Source organism: Phoca vitulina, unplaced genomic scaffold (assembly GCF_004348235.1).
Source record: "Phoca vitulina isolate PV1807 unplaced genomic scaffold, GSC_HSeal_1.0 scaffold5, whole genome shotgun sequence".
Lineage (NCBI taxonomy): Eukaryota > Metazoa > Chordata > Mammalia > Carnivora > Phocidae > Phoca > Phoca vitulina.
The window spans coordinates 79,805,449-79,820,212 of NW_022589708.1; the positions used below are offsets into that span (position 1 = coordinate 79,805,449).

Below are 14,764 nucleotides of genomic sequence, written 5' to 3' on the forward strand. Positions count from 1 at the left end.
TTAGTCCTATTTATTTCAAAGTTAGAATGGACAGAATCAGAGGAATGTAGTAGTTAAAAATAACCACTGCAGGGGCACCTGGGTGGCTTAGTCAGTTAAGCGTCCTGACTCTTGGTTTGGCTCGGGTCCTGAGATTGAGTCCCACGTCAGGCTCCACACTTTGCATGGAGTCTGCTCCAGTTTCTCTCTCCGTCTCCCTCTGCCCCTCTCCCCCCATGCTCTCTTTCACTCTCTCTCTAAAATAAAAATAAATAAGTCTTTAAAATAAATAAAAATAACTAATGCATTTCTAGTTAAAACTGTAAACTTTCTAGAAAAAAACATAGGTGAATATATTTGTGACATTGGCATATGCAAAGATTTCTAAGAGAGGACACAAAGAACTAAGTATAAAGAAAACACGGACATACTGAACTTCATTACAAGTAATACTTCAGGGGCGCCTGGGTGGCTCAGTTGGTTAAACAACTGCCTTCGGCTCAGGTCATGATCCTGGAGTCCCAGGATTGAGCCCCGCGTCGGGCCCCCTGCTCATTGCGGAACCTGCTTCTCCCTCTGCCTCTGCCCCTTCCCCTTGCTCCTGCTCTCTCTCGCTCACTCTCTCTCTCAAATAAATAAATAAAATCTTAAAAAGAAAAAAAAACCAAAACAAGTAAAACTTCAATTTATCAAACGGAAAATTTTAAATGGCTCTCCATTGCTTATGGCATAAAATGCAAAATTCCATATTTCAGATACTAGTATTTTTGGGGTTCCTGGGTGGCTCAGTTGGTTAAGCATCAAACTCTTGATCTCAGCTCAGGTCTTGATCTCAGGGTTGTGAGTTCAAGCCCTGCATTGGGCTCCATACAGGGTGTGGAGCCTACTTAAAAAAAAAAAAGTAAATACTAGTAAGATTGAGTCCCAGCCTCTGTTTTCTCCCCTCTTGTGTAGTATACCCTCTTTGAGCAAGCTCATCTGCATACCTAAAGCTTAAGTTACCACGTGCCATGTCAGTTAGGGTCTTTAATTCTGTTTATTTTTGTGGGAAGAAACATGTGATGTTATGTTTTGGTTAATGCTCAGTTTATTGAATCTAGTATGTTAGACATTAAGAATCTTTTTCATAGTTTTGGAACTCATTCCTGAATGCTCTTTCTACTTTGATAGTGTTGACTTAAGCATTAGACCCCTTTCAGACTTGATTATTGTGTGTGACAGTGGGTACTCATTATTTCTTTGTTTTTGTTACACTTTCTCTTTTTCTTACACTATGCAAATACTACTTCAAAAACAGATATATACTTAATAGAAAACAAACCTGTATTTATTGCTATTCTTCTTATTAAATTGTTAAAAGAACAGAGATGGTATATTCAATCTTCTTTTATATTATAGTTATTTTTAAAAATATTAACTCTTTTCTTTTGGGTGTTCATTCCTTCAACACATTGATTTGAGAACCCTTTATGATGAGCACTGGGGAATTGTTGATGAAGAAGATATTTCTGTCCTCCTGGAATTTACATTCATCATTATTGATTTATAGCCTTTTACAGATTCAAGTTACTCTAATTAATTACAAAATTTCCTTTTTGATAAACAAGTGGCCCCAATTTGGCCGGTGGGAGCTTCCTTGTCCTTCAGCTTTGCCATTGCCCTTAGATGTTTGAAATTGTCCCTGCTTTCTCTAACAACTGGTTATTTCAGATCACCTGGTTTTTTGCTTTTGTTTTTCTTCAACCTGTCCCACATCTGAAATCAGCCACTGTCCAAGGAGCCCTACTAGGGAGCCGACTGGCGTCAGCAGCAGTGGTGTCCTTGCTGTTGGTGCCTGTCGGAGTGGCACCGCTGGGGAAGGGTGATGTCTTTCTGAAGTCGTGAGTTCACGCTGATTCTTTTATCTTAATCATGTAACTTTATTCTAATTTTCATGCAGTGAGTTTTCATTGACCATTTACACATTGATGTTCAGTCAGATCTCTGCTGAGTTACCAACCTGTGTATCTGTTTCTTCAGTAATTTCTTTTGACTTTATCTTCTGCATATCTTTTTTATCCTGACCCTTTCTCTTCCTCTTCTTCACACATATTCATTCTAGCTGTTATTTTTTAAATCCTATTTTCTAGCCCTTTGTGACCAAGCATATTAATATTTTTTCACTCCCTTTATTACTCTAATCTTTCGGTCCCCTTAGGACCTTCCAATTCATTGGTTTTCCCCACCCTCTTATGTCCTTAAACCCCAGAGTCAGTCACTCTAATCATTTCTATAAGCGTATTCTTTACTCCCTTTCTCAAGTCATGATATTTTGTTGGCAAGACTATAAGCCTAGCATTTCCTGCCTACTTCATCTTTGTGCCTGTAACACTTAGTTTAGCTGGAAGAAAAATTTAATGGGAAACAAGCTCATTTTAAAGTCATGAGCACGAACCATGAGTGGGCCTATATTGTTTCTATTTTCCCTTCTCTCCTACTCTTCCATTCCATACTCTGCCCCCCACCCCCTTCTCAAACTTCCCTACTCCCTGAAGACCCTGCTTTCTACATGGCTGAGAACTTCCCACTGATCCTACTCTTGGTCTTGCCTTGGTGTCTGAGCCCATGTGTTCTGCCTCTGTCTGTTGCTTAGATGAACTGTCCATGCTTATGGGAAGCCCTGCTTATATACCAGGTCTCACCCGTTCACTACCTACAGCCCTGCTCCAGCATTTCTTGTTTCTCTAACACCATCCATTTTCCACTCAACTGAACCTTGTCATCAGTGTACACACTTGCTCTTCTTAAAATCTCTCTTGCCCGCATACTCCTCAGTCACAACAGCTGTTTCTTTGTTTCTTTGTAGCAAAACTCCTTGAAAGTGTTGTCTGTTTCACCGTCTCCCATCTCAGCTCCTGTTCTCTCTCCACATGCTTCCGTCCACACCACTGCAGTGAAACTGCCCCTGTTTTGGTCCCCAGCCTCTCCCTGATGGGGAGCTCACAGTCCTCCTGTGACTTGGCTGCCAGCAGCACACGACTGCTCATCAGAGCTTTCATTCGTTTGATACGCAGGAGACCTGGTGCTCTGGGTTTCCCCCATACCTGGCTGGTGCCTTGCCTCGTCCCCTTTTGCTTTTTCCTCGTCTTTAACTTAATGGTGGAGACCACCCAGCAGGGAGGAGGATCTCTAGTTTCATGCCTTCAGTTAGGATTCATATGCTAAAGACTTCCACATTTAAATCCTGGCCTGGACCTGCTCGATGTGCTGGTCTGGTCTACCTGACCAGCTACTGGATAGTTCACCTCCACGTGTCTCCAAATGAACTTCTGCACTTCCCTTCCCCAGCCTTGTCCATCTCGGGTGGCAGCATCCCTGACCTTCCACGTGCTCAGGCCAGAAACCTAGGAGTGTTCTCTTCTCTTTCTCTCACACTGCTTGCTCTTCTGTCAGAAAATGTACCCAGACTTGAGTTGCCATCTCTGAGTTAAAGGACTGGCTGGCCACAGCTCTGCTCCCGCCCTGTCTTTTCCATGGGTTGTTTACCATGTAGCAGCCAGTGATTCTTCTGGAAAGATGCCAGGTCTCGTCCCTTCTCTGCCCATGGCCCTTTAATGGCTCCACTTTTTTCTTATAATAAAAGCCCCAGTCCTTACAATGGGCCTCAAATTCCTATATAATCTGGTGTTCTTTCACCTTTTTCCCTCTGTGTCATTCGTTCTGCCCCAGCTCACTGGCCTGCTTGCTGTTCTGCAACTGTGCCCAGGCACCCTCCTCCCTGGTGTATTTACTGGTGCTTCTGGGAATGCTCTTCCCCTGAACAGCCACGTGGCTCACTCTGAGCCTCCTTCAGGTCTCTGTTCAGTGAGACCTGCCATATTGAATACTGCAGCTTCCCTTCCCTGCATATGCTCCCTTCCCCGCAATACTGCTTTCTTCTGCCTGCCTTGCCTTTTCTTCCCTAGGCCCTGTCCCCTTCAACACAAGTCTCCTTGCAATCTTTGTTTTGTTCTTTGTATTCCAGGGACCCAGAACAGTACCTGATAGTAGGTATTTTATAAATATTAATTGCTGTTGAATTATTTTTTAACCTTATTGAGGAATAATTGAAAAATATAAGCATGTATATTTAAAATGTACAGTGTAATGATTTTATATACATAGCAAGATCAAGATGGTAACACATCCATCACCTTACATAGTTAACTCTTTGTGTGGGTGTGTGTGCTGAGAATGCTTAAGAATCTGCTCTCAGCAACATCTGCTCTCAGCAACAACATCTGCTCTCAGTGTACACCACCGTATTATTACTGTAGTCACCATGTTGTACGCTGCTCCTCAGAACTTATTCGTCTTATAACTGCGGGCTTGTATCCTTTGACCTTCATCTCCCCATTTCCCTTTCCCCCAGCCCCTGGCAACCACCATTCTGTTGTTTCTATAAAGTTGGCTTTTTTCTTTTTTTCTCTAAGATTCCCCATATAAGTGATACCATACAGTATTTGTCTTTCTCTGTTTGGCTTATTTGCTTTTGAATTCTTAACCTATTTAGACTTATGTGTTACCATTTTAATATTAATAAGTCTCTTTGCCCACATGATGATAATGCTTACCAGCTAGAAATTGCTCATTTATTGGTTATACTCCACAATTTTATAAATAGGGAGGCTGATGTTTAGGGAGGTTAATACCTTCTTTGAAGAGCTTTTAAGACACAGAACTGGGATTTGAGCCTTGATCTCACCCAAACCCAGAGTCCATGCTCCCTGTGATGTGACCACCCCCCAAGGGAGGTCCTTCCAGCCCTAGTCTCTTTCTGTAACGTGGTTGCTTTTTTGGCAGTCATGAGGCTTACATGAAAATGGATAGACGTCAAGTTTTACATGTGTACTAATGAGCTGCTTAGGGCTCCTCACTTCCCTTAGGCTCATATCAGGTAAAGTTCTCAGGTGGTGAGCAATGAGGTCTTGCTTCCACCCATGCTCCTTCCTCAGCTCTCAGGCACTCCCTGTATCTTGCACCCACATAAGCCATGTAGGTGACTAATTTTTCCTTAGTTCTGACATTAATCTTGATTTTTGTTTGTATAATTGCACATTGCTTCTAGATATTTCCAGGAGTTTCTTCACATTTGTCATTTAGTGCATCTGAAACAAATCATTTTCTTAAAACCAGTTTCTTCTCATGAATTCCAAGTAGAATCTGTTTTCAGGACTGATGGTTTGACTTTGAGTCTTTTAATCATCCCTTTACCTTAACTCTTCCTTCAGTTAGTCATAAATTCCTATTAGTTTTTTCTTTATCCGATAATCCCCAATTTATCTTTCTTTCTATTTCAATAGCTTAGTGTAGACCTTTATTACCTCATGACAGTGTTATTGCAGTGAACTCCTAAGTGGTGCCTGCCTCCTTCTGGAATCAGTTTTGTTGATGGTATAAGGTGAGTCTCTAACCTGAACCCCAGTCCCTTTCATGAAGAACTTGGTATTTTTGAAATGTGATTGACCAAGCCTTCCCTTTTCTGCTGTCTATGCTAGGGCAGTACTTCTGTTTTGTTCGTGTGTCTCTTTTCTTCTATTGCATTGTTTTAATCCTAGGTTGTTTTTTTGTTTTTTGTGTTTTTTTGAGAGGCTTTGAAACAGCAGATAGCAGATTTACAGGAAGATTTGAAAAGAAAGGAAGCAAAATGGTCAAGTACACATGGCCGTCTTAGAAGCCAGATAGAAATGTTGGTCAGAGAGAACACAGACCTCAGGGAAGAAATAAAAGTGATGGAAAGATTTCGACTAGACGCCTGGAAGAAAGCAGAAGCTACTGGGAACAGCCTCAGGACTGGTCCCTGTGTGCCTGCCGCAAAAAAAGATGGGCCCGTGGTAGGTTTGGAGCCGGTTTTGTCAAGTCAGGGAGATGTTAAATATCTGAGCGCTCAAATTTATAGAGCCGAAAAGTAGAGGGTAGTTGCCAGGGCTGTGGGGAGGGGTGGGAATGGGAAGTTGCTCTTTAATGGGGACAGAGTTTCAGTTTTGCAAGAGGAAAAGAGTACTGGATGTGCCTCATGCCACTGACCTGTACGCTTAACAGTGGTTACGAAGGTGAGTTTTATGTATTTTTTACCACAATTGAAAAATTCTTTTGAGCATTGCTGTGCAGTTTTCAAATTCATTTTTAGAATTCTTTTAAAAGAATTATAGTACAGTAGGCAGATAATCTTAGTTAAAACAGGCCAAGTGAAATTTTTTTGCAGCAAGTCACATGCATATGATCCTTTTGAATCAAATAATTGGTCTTTCATTCATCTATATTCACAATTATGATGTGCCAGACGCTGATTTTGGGTAGTGGGAATAAGACAATTAACAAAATAGATGAACTTCCTTGCCCTCTTGGAATTTATATTCTAGTGGTGGGAGGTTTATAAATAAGATAGATAATAAAATAAATATATGGTGTGTGACATAGTGACAAGAACCAAGGAGAAAAAGCAGGGAAGGGGGATGATAACTGTTGAGGTGGGGGGTGTTGCTGTTTTGGACAGGGTGGCCAAGGAAAGCCTTACTAAAAAAGTGATATTTGAATAATGGCCCGCATTATTAAATATATTAATTTAAATATGTATAATTATTATATATTAAATATAAATATAATAAAGGGGTGCAGATAAGCCTGGGTGAGAGCAGAGCCCGAGAGGAGCCCGAGGCCCAGGGGCTCTCTGCCTGGTGGGCCTGAGCATGAGCATGGCCTGAGGCTGGTGGAGCTAGAGCAGAGTAAGTGGGGAGAACGGTAGGGGATGCGACCAGAGATGTGACAGAGGGAGCTGGGTGCAGAGTACCTTAGGGCCTTAATCAGTTCCTGTAAGCCCTTGGGTGTTTCCTCTGAGAAGGGGAGCACTTGGAGGGCTATGATTGGAGTTGACTTAATCTTTTGTTTTAGTAAGCTTACTTTGTCTCCTGTCTACTGTAGACTGAACAGGGAGTGGAGGGGCATACACACAATTCGGAACACCAGTTAGGAGACCGTTGGAGTAATTCATACCAGAGAGAACAGTGGCTTAAGACTGGGGGAGCAGCAGTGGAGGGCTGTGGACGGGATTTATTGATGAGCTGGATATGGGGTATGACAGCCAGGAAGGTGTCAAAAATAGTTTCCAAGTTTATTGTAGTGTTTTGGCATAATAGGGTTTCCATTTATTGTAAGACACAAGAAGAGAGCATGTATTTATTTCTTGGGGGCATGGATATTAGGATCTCAGCTTTAGAAATGCCTGTGGAGAAGTTAACTGGAGAAGTTTGGAGGAGAAGTTTGAAAACGTGGAGATGTTAACTGGGCAGTTATGCACATATCAGGAGAAGGTTAGGTTGAAGCTAGAAGTTTGGGGTTCATCAGGATGTGTGGTAAAGCTTTGGGCTGGCAGAGATCATCAACGCTGAAAAGTGTGGGTAGTGAAGAGATCCACACACTGAGCCAGAGTGTGAGAAGATGGGATGAGGAGAATGGTTAGCCAGAGAGGATAGAGTAAAGGAGGCCAGTGTGGTGTCCTGAGAACCAAGAAAAGAAAGGACTTCTAGGAGAAGAGAGTGGCCAGCGGTGTCAAAGGCTGCTGCTAAATTAGATGAGCGCTGACAGTCATTAGGTTTACCAAGTAGGGATGCGTTGAAGATAAAAGCCTGACTGGATAAAAGAGACGTTTCAGACAGTATAAGAAGCTTGTGGGAGAGGTTTTGCAGTAAATGTAAAGAGATGGGGTGGTGGCTGTAAGGAAAGTTGTTTTTGTTTTTTTTAATGGGAAAATTAACAAGTGTTTGTGTATTGGTAGGATTGATTCAGTAAAGAGGAAAATGCTGATGCCGGAGAAAGTGGGAGAATTGTTGAAGCAATGTTTATAAGTGAGAGGCGAGGGGATTTAGGGAATGAAGGGCGGGTGGGCGGCTGGACTTGGCCAGGAACATAGACAGCACGTGCCCGATAGCAGAATGTGGAAGGTGTAGCCCCGGGCTCGATGTGTGGTGTCTGCTGGCGGGAAGTTCCCTCCTAATACCTTCACATTGTCAGTGAAGTAGGAAGCTTGGTCATCAGCTGAGAGTGAGGATGGAGAAGTGTAGGAGGTTTGAGGAGATGGGAGAAAGTGTGACATTGTCGTCTAAGGGAGTGGAAAGCAAAGGGACTGGGGAAGTGTAGCCTGATTCCTGGGCTGCTTTGGGGGCCAATGTAGGTTAGAGATCATACATTTCAAGTGAGAATTGTTTGTATTATTTTCTTGTTCAGCTTTTTGGTTGTAGGGTGGTGGAGAGTTATATTTTAGAAGAGGTGTGGTCATGCAGGTGAATACCCAAAGTGGGTGAGGGGCATGGGAGTCAACGGTATATGCAGCCAGAGTAACTGTAGTGAACCATGATTTAAGCTGCACAAGAAGGGCGTAAAGGCTATATGGTTTTGAGGGACATAGAAAATCTGTATGGATCAGTGAATTGTAGGGCCCTGGAGGCTGTACGCATTGGTGGAGTTAGGGTGTTAGAGGAGTGAGCTGGAAGGATAGGATGTGGCAGTCAGAAGAAAGTGGAATTCTCGCCTCTTCCCCAAATGTTTTATTATAACAGCTTCCCCAAACAGAAATTTGAAAGAATAGTGTGATGAACACCTGAATAGTCACCTAGATACGACCACTGTTAACATTTTACCACTTGTGTATATGTATTTTGCTGGACCATTTGAAGCTAATTGGAGAAATCATGGCATCTTACCCTTTAGTACTTTAGCATTTTATTAAATGGCATTGGCTTTTTGAATAGACCAGGCTAATTATTTTGTAGAATGCCCCACATTCTAGCTTGGAGGGCTTCGAAATTGAGATCTTTGCAGTTACTGATAATTGCAGATATTGATAATGGCTAGTTCTAGAGTTTGCCCCTTGGCATGCATGACTGAGGTAGGATGGAGTAGGGCAGGAAACAGAAGCTAAGGCAAGGGGGCTACATGGTGGATGAGTCATGGACATGAGACGCAGACCTGGGGCAGGGGTGGTTAGGGAGGAGAGAGATTTATTGGAAGTGGTGACGGGGAGCAAGGAAGACCTCTACCTTACCCCTAAACCTAGGGGTGTGAGTTCTGAGGGTGAGAAACTTCTGTCTCTGGAAGGGGGCTGTGGTGAGCCATCTTCTCAGTGGGGAGCTAGGGCTCAAGGTGAGAGCAAGATGGTAAGGGGTGTGTTCACAGGAGAGGTTGAGATAAAGGGGTTTTGCTGATGTTGAGTTCCTGCCCTCTTCTTTGGCTACTCTGGTAACAATCACAGAAAACTGTTTCATTTTATGTTGTCTGTTAGGCCCTCACTTGAAGAATGAATATATGGTTGACCTTTGAACCATATAAAACCATGTGTTTGAACTGTGCGGGTCCACTTGTATGCATATTTTTTCAATAAATACAGTACAGTACTGTAAATATATTTTCCCTTCCTTAAGATTTTAATAACATTTTCTTTGCTCTACCTGACTTTATTGTAAGAATACAGTATATAATACATAGGACATACAAAATATGTGTTAATCTGCTGCTTATGTTGTCAGGAAGGCTTCCAGCCAACACAGTAGGCTGTTAGTAGTCACATTTTGGGGGAGTCAAAAGTTACACATGGATTTTCAAGTGTGTGTATGTGGGGGGTCACTGCCGCTAACCCCCCCGCCCAGTGTTGTTCAGGGTCAGCTGTATTTCTAAAGGTGGGGTGTGTGTATAGTTCATTCCTAAATAATAGCTTGTTCCCTCTGACCTGTAGTGATAAATGAAAACAACGTAAATGAACAAACTTAACCCATTTTCATTGCAAACTGAGTTTTAGTTTCATTCATTGTACTAATGTGTAGACCAACACTAATTTTATATTCAAAATTATCTCATACTATAGAATTCATCATTTCGATTACCAAAGAGTCAAATTTCTTCAGGAACCCAGGTAGAAAAATACAAGAAAAATCATTTGCCGACACAAGGTAAGAAATTACCTTTATAAAATACTTAAGGAATTTAAAGAATAGAGAATTTACACCCAATTTAAGAAATAAAACATTGTAAATATCATTAAAGCCCTTGTGTATTCTACTCCCCTACCTATTTCCACCCTGACAACATTCCTTTGCTTGTTTTTCATTCTTTTACTACATTGTGTCCATAAATCAATATAGTATTGTTTCTATGTATCCCTCTATAATTTGTTTTTTTCTCTCAATATTTTGATACTCCCATTAATACATATAAACTCTAGTTTATTGATTTTAATAGCTACAGATTCCATGTATATTTGTTACAGTTGAGTTTTCCTGTTGATGGAGTTCATGCTTTTCCCCAGTTTGTCAATAGAATGAATAGGGCTGCAGAACTTACCTGTTCTGTGAGTTTCTCTAAGACACGTACCAAGAGTAGGATGCTGGGTCATACCAGGCTTGTGCTGTAGGAGGTTTTCCCTTTGTTCTGCAAAGTGGTTTTGCCATTTTTTTTTACCATCAGCAGAATATGCTTTTGTGCTTACCTTTCACCTGGTCAGACTGAAGTTGTGGCCAGTCAGATGGGTGTGAAATGGTGGGTTAGTAATCAGCATTTCCCTGATTACTGATAAGGTTGTGTGAGCATCTCTTTGTATATTTAGTGGGCATTTGGGTTTCCTCTTTTGTGAATTGCCTGTTCATTTCTTTGGCCTGTTTAAAACTTTATAGGGAGGTGAGGTTTCTCCTTATTGAAGTTCTTCTTCATACTAATCCTTTCTCAGTTAACAAGCACTGCTAATATTTTCTCCCAGTTCTGGGTTTAGCTTTTCAGTTTGTGTTTTTTATGTGCATGTTTTCCTTTTTTTTTTAAGATTTATTTATTTATTTTAGAGAGAGAGAGTACGCAAGGGGGGAGGGGCAGAAGGAGAGAGGTGGGGAAGCAGACTCCCTGCTGAGCAGGGAGCCCCTTGTGGGACTCCATCTCAAGACCCTGAGATCATGACCTGAGCAGAAACCAAGAGTCAGAGGCTTAACCGTCTGAGCCACCCAGGTGCCCCTGTTTTTCCTTTTATTATTGAATTTATCAATCTTTATGACTTTAAGAAATCTTTCTCAATCCTTAGGTCACAAATACACTGTTTTCTCTTATGAACATTTGTTTTCACAACTGGGTTTTTACCTGGAATTTTTAGAAATTATTTTCATGAACTAAATTTAGAAAAGTGGATATAACATGCAGTTTGACAATTATAAAGGACATACTTAGATAACTACCAGCTAGATAAAGAAATAGAGTAGCAGCACCCCAGGGCTGTCCCCTCTGTGATCATATTACATTGCTTCTCTTTGTAGTTTCTACTCTCATAGGTGCAGCCCTAAAAAATGTTTTGTTTTCGAACTTTCTGAATAGTTATACTGTATGTGTTCCAATAGTTATACTGTATGTCTTCTTTTACTGTACATTGTTTTTGAGAGTCATATTGATCTGCAACTCTAGTTCACTAAAATATTCAAAAACTGCAAGGCAGTTTGAATGTTTATGAATATATTACAGTTGACTATTCTGTTGATGATTAATTTTTTTTTTTTTTTAAATTTGGGATGTTAAGCAGTGATGCTATGAACATTCTTAAACATTTCTGGTATATACATTCATTTCTCCAAGGCATGTACTGGAATTACTGGGTAATCAGTAAGAATATCTCTAACATTCATAGATTTTGCAAAACATTTTCCAAAATGATTTTACTGTCTAACCAGCAATGTAATGTAAGCGCTTGCATTGTTCCACACCTTGATGATACTTGGTATTGTCAGACTTAAATTTTTGCCAGTCTGGTAGGGATGCAACACTATCTCATTATAGTTTTGAAATGGTTGAATATCTTTGCCTATATTTACTAGCTATTTAGACTCCCTCTTTTGAGAAAAATTGATCAGGTCTTTTACTCATTCTGTGCTGTTGTTTGTCTTTTTCTTTATTGGTTTATGGGGGCATTTCCTCTTCCCCCATCATAATCTTTTAACAGTTAACACATTGCAGATATCTTCTTACAGTCGGTGGCCTGCCTTTTTACTCTTACCTTTTGATGAACCAAAACTCTTTATCTTTTTTATTGAAATGTATTCAATGTATAACATTGTATAAATTTAAGATGTATGATATGTTGATATATTTATATGTTATGATTGCCAATGTAGTGATAAATAGCACCTGTATTACATCACATAGTTGTATCTTTTTTTTGTATAACACATAGTTAAATCTTCTTAGTGGTTGGAGAATTTAAGATCTAGTTTCTTAGCAAATTTGTTGATTGTAATACAGTATTATCTATATTCACTATACTGTGCATTAGCTCTCTAGGACTTATTTACTACTTGTTGCAAGTTTCTACCCTTAAACAACATCGCCCCTTCTCCCCCAAACTCCTACCTCTTGGTATCCACCACTTCACTCTCTTTTTACAAAAAGTTAGGCCTCTTTGGATTTCACATATAAGTGAAATCATACAGTATTTGTCTTTCTCTGTCTGACTTACCTCACTTAGCATAATGTCCTCAAAGTCCATCCATGTTACTGCAAGTTATGTCCTTCTCTCTCATGGCAAAATAATATTCCATTGTGTATATATATCACATATTCTTTATTCATTCATATGCTGATGGGCACTTAGGTTGTTTCCTTATCTTGGCTATTGTGAGTCATGCTGCAGTAAACATGGGCTTCAATATCCCTGTTTTCATTTCCTTTGGGTGTGTACTCTGAAGTGGCATAGCTGGATCTTATGGTAGGTCTATTTTTAATTTTTTGAGGAACCTCCATATTGTTTTCTATAGTGGATGAACCAGTTTAACATGCCCACCAACGGTGCACAAGGATTTCCTTTTCTCCACATCCTTGCGAATACTTATCTCCTGTCTTCTTGATGATAGCCTTTCTGGCAGCTGCGAAGTGGTATCTTGTGGTTTTGATTTGCATTTCCTGGATAATTAGTGATGTTCAGCATCTTTTCATGTACTGTTGGCCATTTGGATGTCTTCTTTGGAAAAATGTCTATTTTTTCCTTTGCCCATTTTTCAATCATATTTTTTTTTTTGTTACTGAGTTATAGGAGTTCTTTCTGTATTTTGGATATTAATCCCTTATCTGATATATGGTCTGCAAAAGTTTTCCCATTCTGTAGGTTGCCTTTTCATTTTGTTGATTATTTCTTTTGCTGTACAGAAGCTTTTGAGTTTTGATTTGTTGATTTTTGCTTTTGTTGCTTGTGCTTTTGGTATCAAGAAATTATTGCCAAGACCAGTGTCATAGAGCTCCTTCCCTGTTTTCTTCTAGACCACAGCAATTAGGCCTGGATTTTAATGAAATGCCCAGTTATTTTGTTAAGCAAAATTCTATTTGTCTTCTTGGATGCCTCTATTATATCTACCCCACACCTAAGCCTCTAACTAAAGTCCTTGTGATTATCTCCAAAATACCTTTGGGTTCATCTGTTAGGTTAGTTGAACACCTGTCTCTTCTTCCAGATTGTAAACTCTCAAAAAATAGATATTGTCCTTGTCTGTCTTGGTCACACAGATTTAAGTGCCTATTAAATATTTGAACTTATATAATAAACTCCTACGAATTGGTGAAGAAAAATATTAAAAATTCCTTACTTAATGGGTAAAGGACAGTAGTTCACAAAGGGATATGAACTAAGGAAATGTTTGACCATAATATTAAGTAAACTTAAAAATTTCAATTAAATCTGAAAATTAACTCTTGACAATTATATTCTAACAGGTAATCCATCTCGAAGATCCAAGCCTGTGCCTCCTCGTGATTTAGGCAGTTCGGATAAGGGACAAGTAAATCTCTTTATATTTTTATATATTTAAGCATAGATTACTCAGGCTTAAAATTGCTTAGTTAACTGATTTAAGTTTCTAAACCATTTATAAAGGAGGTTTTTAAAAAGATTTTATTCATTTATTTAAGAGAGAGCTCTTGTGTGGGGGAAGGGACAGAGGGAGAGGGAGAGATTGAATCTCAAGCAGGCTCTGCGCTAAGCGCAGAGCCTGACGTGCAGCTCGATCTTACAACACTGAGATCATGACCTGAGCTGAAACCAAGAGTCGGACGCTTAACCAACTGACCCACCCAGGCACCCCTATAAAGGAGGTTTTTTTTTACTTAACATTGTGAATGTTTTTTATATAACACCAACTTCTAGTCATCAAATCCTATAAGAGTAGAATCTGGCATTTGGAAATAAATGTAAGTTTTAGCTGTTTGAAATGTGATTACATGTCCTTTAGGACAGATAAAAAGAACGCATCTTCTCCTTGCAGACTGCCTCACCCAGGGAGGCCCCTGAACCAGTGGACTTCCCAGATCCTGAGTGTAAAAAGGACGACGAAAAGGAGGAAAAAGAAGAAATTCAGGGAGAAATCAGTCATCCTGATGGAAAGGTTAAAAAATTTTTTAAAAATAATGAATACTATAAGAAATTAATATAGGTTAAAGTAGAGTTAGAACACTTACATTCTAAGTTAATTGATCTTTCAGACTGTAGAGGGGGCTTAAGAACTATAGTTCCTTGGAGTGTGACCTTAGCTTGAGCATTTGGACTCCTCTAAAAATGCTTGACACACACATGCGTTTAGTTGCCATTTCTAGTTTAGAGATACAGCAAATTACAAAGGAATTACACTTCCTTTGTTTAAACTGTTCTTCCTCTAAACATAGCTAAAAAGCCTTTGTCATCTTGGTACTTTTTAAAAGCCTCTGTTCAATGCTTTACCCTTCCTGCAGCCTTTCTGTCTATCTCCAGCTCACAGTTCTACTT

General features: G+C 40.0%; 1 protein-coding gene across 2 annotated transcripts in view; it reads left to right on the forward strand.

The window, feature by feature from the left end:
- The window catches only part of CENPJ (centromere protein J), a 48,684-nt gene that overhangs the window by 24,973 nt on the left and 8,947 nt on the right, over window positions 1-14,764 (forward strand). For both annotated transcript variants that reach the window (XM_032403414.1, XM_032403413.1), the window contains 4 exons: window positions 5,589-5,831; window positions 9,854-9,938; window positions 13,720-13,784; window positions 14,268-14,387. In XM_032403414.1, coding sequence (XP_032259305.1) covers window positions 5,589-5,831; window positions 9,854-9,938; window positions 13,720-13,784; window positions 14,268-14,387 — 513 coding nt within the window. The remainder of the gene's footprint in view (window positions 1-5,588; window positions 5,832-9,853; window positions 9,939-13,719; window positions 13,785-14,267; window positions 14,388-14,764) is intronic.